We start from the raw sequence: 5,596 nt of genomic DNA on the forward strand, positions 1-5,596 counted from the left end.
ACCTCCACCACCGCCACCACCACCACCGCCGCCAATAAGACCTACAATTTGGCCAAATCCATCATTAGCACCCGATCCATGACCCTCGCCAAATCCAAAGCCAGAACCAAATCCACCATTACTACCACCACCGCCGCCACCACCACCGCCGCCGCCGCCACCACCAAGTCCTCCTAAAATTTGGTCAAAACCGTTGAGGTCGATTAAATCCCTCCTAAGAAGCTTTCTCGCAGAGGAAGTTTGCACTACAACTCCCAAAATAAGTACAACAAGCATCAATTTCCATGACATTTTTGCACCTTTTGTTACCGCTGCAAAAAATAAATAAAAATTAGATCAGCTACGAAGCTAGAAATTTTATTAAGAAAATTAAAAAAAAATACAAAAATGTAATTATACATATTTTGAATTTTTTATATATGAAAGATGAAATTATACTAATAGTGTACTAGATCCATCTTATCTATATGGTACATCATGAAGATGTTAGGAAATAATGGATTTGGGAAATAAATAAAAACAACCGATTTCGATAGAATATATAATCTCTATTCTTAAGGAATTTAAGCCCTCACTATATTGCTGCATGGATAATTTGTAGTAGAATTCCTTTAGAATTTTACAAAATCAACGAAAATTCGAATTTATATGTATATATATGTGACACCATATACATATATTCAGTATAATTCGATAAATGTAATTTAGAAATGGTAATGTGTATATATATTGTCTTATACCTCCTACTTTATGAAGATATAGAGATTGTTTTGATAGCTTATCGAATATTAAACACTAATAGAATTAGTTATAACTAATACTAACATATATTATAAAAATTAAACGGAATTAATATGTATCTTACTTTGCTTTCGTGGTAGGCTGAATGTTGGAGTGGCCATGAAAATGCTAAAATATTACTTATATTGTATTAATGTTTGAGGTATTATGAAAATATATGCATAGGAAAGAAGTTATATATAGGTACCTTGAAGCCTGACGTATTAATGAAATATTGGTAAGTTACTATTATTCAAAGTACAATTAATTAATTTATTAATACACAAACCTTGCAAAACGTTAAATTAAATAAAAATAAGAATGAAGTGAATGTATGTAGTTGAGCATAAATTAAAGAGTTAATAAAGAAAGAGTTACCCAAGGGAAATATATATTGCGTTTTGCTTTATTTATTGAAAGTAGAAAACATTATTTGCCATATTTTTATTTCTTTTTAATTTGGAATTATTAAAATAATAAAATTCCTTGACTTAATTACTCGACATTTAGATAATAAAGTTAGCAAAAATTAAGTATTAGTGTAAATTTTTAGTGGAGTTAAGTTTTTATAACTTAAATTCTAGCGTAGTCAAGAAAAATATTTTATTCATAAAAATCAATTATTGAAAATATCATCAATTAATTAATAAATATTTACAACATTAATTAGTTCAGTTGACCATGCATCAATAAACAAAAGAGGGTTAGTAAAGGAAATTGCATCTTGCGTTTCATGTTATTTATTAGAAATTTATTAGAAGTAGTAGAAAAATAATATATGTAGAAAAAATAATCCATGTCATTTTTGGTGGGATATATATTACTATATAAGAAGAGGGAATAATCAAGCACCACAAGTCAACACGTGTTTCAATAAGAAGAGGGAGTAACCAATATATTTATAAAAAGAAATGACATATAAAATAAAAATGTAGAGAGTATTAGTTTTTGAAAAATGGAAAAAGACAAAACACATATAAAATTACAAGACATATAAAAAAAAGTTGGTTTAACTCTCAAACATAAAAAGTAACATATGTTATTAAAAACTTTAATAAAAAGTACTATAATTTACAATAAATAATAACTTAAAATATCTACAGGACAATAAAAAAGACTAATTTTTGTACTGCTTGTGTCACATAAATTAGGATTGGGATGATTTTAAAATTTTAATTTTGGTTATACATTATAAAATAGGGCGAAAAATTGAATGATATAATTTTTATAAAAACAACCAAATGAATCGTCCTATCGATAACTCTAATGTTACTTCTACTCTGTTTATTTTTACTTAAATTTAGAAAGATATGCTTCATTTCTACCCTCAATCTTATTTCTACATTTATTTGCTATTTAAAATTGAAATTAAAAAGACAAATAACAAATAAGTTTCTATATTAGCTCACTTATGAGCAAAATATATTATAACAATCTTTACTAATTTTATAACAATACATAAACTATACTCCCTCCGTCCCATATTTGATGGGAACTTCCAACTTTACACGGTGATTAAGAAATCATTAATACATTGGAAGACTTCACCATTTTGCCCTTTGTTTATATCAATGCACATTGAAATGAGTTCCAAAAAATACACATACAATATAGAAATGGTCATATTAATTGTAGGGGTAAAATGGAAAAGAATTAATTAATTCTATCCTAATTTAATAAGTGCTCAAATAATATGAAAAAAATATTTTTAGCAGGATTCTCATCTAATATGGGACGGGGAGAGTAACAATATAACTTTATTAATGTTGGGCCCGGGCAGCGCCCGATCTTTCTTTACTAGTATATATATATATATATGAATGACTTTTTTATTTTTTAATAATAAAAAACAAAAGCTAGATCAATGCATATATTTTGTCCTCTCCACACTGACCCAACATCCCCAATTCCCATCACTTGACTATCCCACCTTGAACCATTACTCCCCACCCCTTTCCGCACATATAGTATTTTGCTAGATTATGTATAAATATTTTTTTCACTTATCACACAATAGAAAATAAATAAAAACCCTATTTATTTACCAACAAAACATTGTTGGTAAAAGTCAACAAATATTTTATTGTGTCTAAAAATATTATTATTACTACAATAAGTTTCAACTCGTGGCAAAAATGAATAATTAGCTACAAATTTTACTATAGCAGAAAAGACGTGGCTATATCATTTAATTGTTGCCACAAATTTTTATAACTTGAAGCAAAAATATTTATTCAGCTACAATAGTTTATTTCAAATAGTTTATTGTAGCTAAAATATTACTACTGCTACAATAATTTCTATAGCGTGTCAAAAATTTATGATTAGCTACAAAAAGTTTACTATAGCACGAAGATTGTAGCTATTCATCCAAATTTTGCCACAATTATTAGCAAGTGTAGCAAAAATGAAGGATTAGCTTTGTTATAAAAAATTTGTGGCTAAGAAATTTTATGAATTTTTAGATAGCTATGAAGTTTAAAATTTTGTGGTTATTACTAGGTAATTGCTATGCTTTATACATTCATAGCTTAGATTTCGTAACTATAGATACAATGTGTTGTAGTGCGGTCATAAATAATTGCATTAAACTAAGGAATAATCCTTTACTAATATCTGAATATTAAAAATATTTAAGAGATAGGATCTTCAAAAAAAAAATATTAAGAGTATTCTAACATGAACAAGAATACTCTACCTTTTCACATTAGCTTTATCTCGTTTCATCCATTTTTTTAGATTTATCATTCAAACTGTAGATGTGCGACATTATATAAAGACATAAAATGATACAATTTATCCAAACATTGTATTCATTAAAACAATACAATACCATATAATACAATTCATTATAAAACAATACATAACAACCATCCAAATAGACATTGTAATATAGCAAAAATATAACAATTAAGATCCTGTTTCCAGAAAACTCAAATCTTACTGATAAAACAAAACTCAAATTGATTTTTTTCAAGAAATTAATCAAACACTTCGGGCAAAAATAGTTTTAAATAACAAAACTAAATTATTGTCTGAAAACATGAAAAATCAATGATGGGATATTCAAATTCTACCACTATCATCTTCGCGGCCTCTCCCTCCTTCATTGCTACCACCATTTGCACCATTACTAGCTCTGTGGTCGTCGCCAACTAGACCTCCCACAATTTGTTGAACCTTGTGATTCCAGCACCAATTTAGGTTGTTCAGAAAATATTCTCGCTTGTATTTTTCCTTTGGTGTGAATAATATTCTTATTTGGTCCTTTATTCCAGGCTCTCCCTCCAAGATTGAAGATTTTATTTTTATTTTTCGGGGAGGAATCTTCTTCTGACATTCCAACATCCTTTCATTTAAAAATTATTAATGTTGTAAGAATTCATAAAACATATATATATATATAGAAAGATAACGACCAAAAATTATAGTGCAACTACAAAATTAGTTGTCAAATAGCTTATATCTAACAAGTATTTTTGATAATTTGTTGTTAATACATTATTAAATAAGATTATATAATGATAAAAAAAAATTATTCAAATGATGAGATTTATCAATTTCTAATTCCTATATTTTCTATAGTGATTTTTTTATTAAAAAAATCGTTGTCTAATAGCTAGCGTAGCATTAAATTACCTTGTTTTTTGTGTTTCACATTCCTATTCATGAGGTTGTTCATTGCTCCACCGAAAAACTTTTTGACCTCCCTCTTGCCATAGTTGTTGCTTTTCAGTTTCTTTGTTGCAGACTTCCTTTCCAAGATGGAACGTTCAGCCTTTCTTTTCATGGAGTGATTTTCAATAACTCCAACCTTTGGATAAATAAGAAAAAAATAATAAGAATAATGTAAATGTCTTTGCGTCTTAACATGACAATAAAAGTTAGTATCATATAGTTAGGACCTTACCTCTTTTACATCAGTGATTTCTTGATCAACTTCAAGCTTTGATAAACCCCTGAATACATATTTTCTTACCTCTACAAGAGAACGACATTGTTTGCTCTTATGATAGTAATACTGCAATTCAACAAAGACTTTTATTACGAACTAACTAACTAACTATATATATATATATATATGATTTTACAAAATACAAACTGCACACATTAACTAGCTCTCATTTTCTTGATATATCAATGGTTAGGGATTCATTGATCCTTAATTAGGATAAAAACTAGTCATATATAAAAAAAATTAAATAGCTAAAGAAAAATATAAAATATAAAATCCAAATAAGTTTGAATGTGATAGTATTGTTGTAGTTTAGTAGTCCAATTTATAATAAGAAAATAAAGTTTAATTATCGCTTAACACACACAAAACAAATGTTGTAATTATTTTTTTTAAGGAAAAACAAAAGATAAAACAAGCGATAATATAATTAAGTGGAGGATTCACGATATTGGTAGTGATCAATAAATCCAAAAATTGTATTTACCATGTCAAATGCTCCAGATCCATTTTCACGTCGTCTCTTTTCAGCTACCCATCCATGTAGCATCTCCTTGTATTTACGGTTCAGACGATCAGTAATTGGTTCTTTTGTAGAATTTGTACCAACCGTTTGTGGATTATAAATGGTGTAACAGTTAGCTTCATCTTTACAAGGTTCAATTTGGAAGCTAACATTACGAAAGACTGATCTATTCTTCTTCTCATGATCAATCATGTTTTCGGAAACTCTCAAAGGAATTATAAGAAGAAGAAAAAGTAAAGAAAACTCAAGAATAATAGTTGAGAAGTAATGTGGTTTGATGCTTGAAATATCGAGGACTATATATAGATAATTAAATTGAGAAGATGGAAAGTAAT

General features: G+C 27.8%; 1 protein-coding gene across 1 annotated transcript in view; it reads right to left on the reverse strand.

Moving 5' to 3' along the window:
- LOC107061452 (keratin, type II cytoskeletal I-like) overlaps positions 1 to 5,453 on the reverse strand; it is a 7,755-nt gene extending 2,302 nt beyond the window's left edge. The window contains exons 1-4 of the mRNA XM_015310712.1: positions 5,223 to 5,453; positions 4,691 to 4,801; positions 4,420 to 4,594; positions 3 to 311 (exon numbers count right to left, since the gene is read on the reverse strand). Coding sequence (XP_015166198.1) covers positions 3 to 311; positions 4,420 to 4,594; positions 4,691 to 4,801; positions 5,223 to 5,453 — 826 coding nt within the window. The remainder of the gene's footprint in view (positions 1 to 2; positions 312 to 4,419; positions 4,595 to 4,690; positions 4,802 to 5,222) is intronic.
- Positions 5,454 to 5,596: the final 143 nt, after the last annotated feature.

The sequence above is a fragment of the Solanum tuberosum genome, unplaced genomic scaffold, assembly GCF_000226075.1.
Source record: "Solanum tuberosum cultivar DM 1-3 516 R44 unplaced genomic scaffold, SolTub_3.0 scf00140, whole genome shotgun sequence".
NCBI lineage: Eukaryota > Viridiplantae > Streptophyta > Magnoliopsida > Solanales > Solanaceae > Solanum > Solanum tuberosum.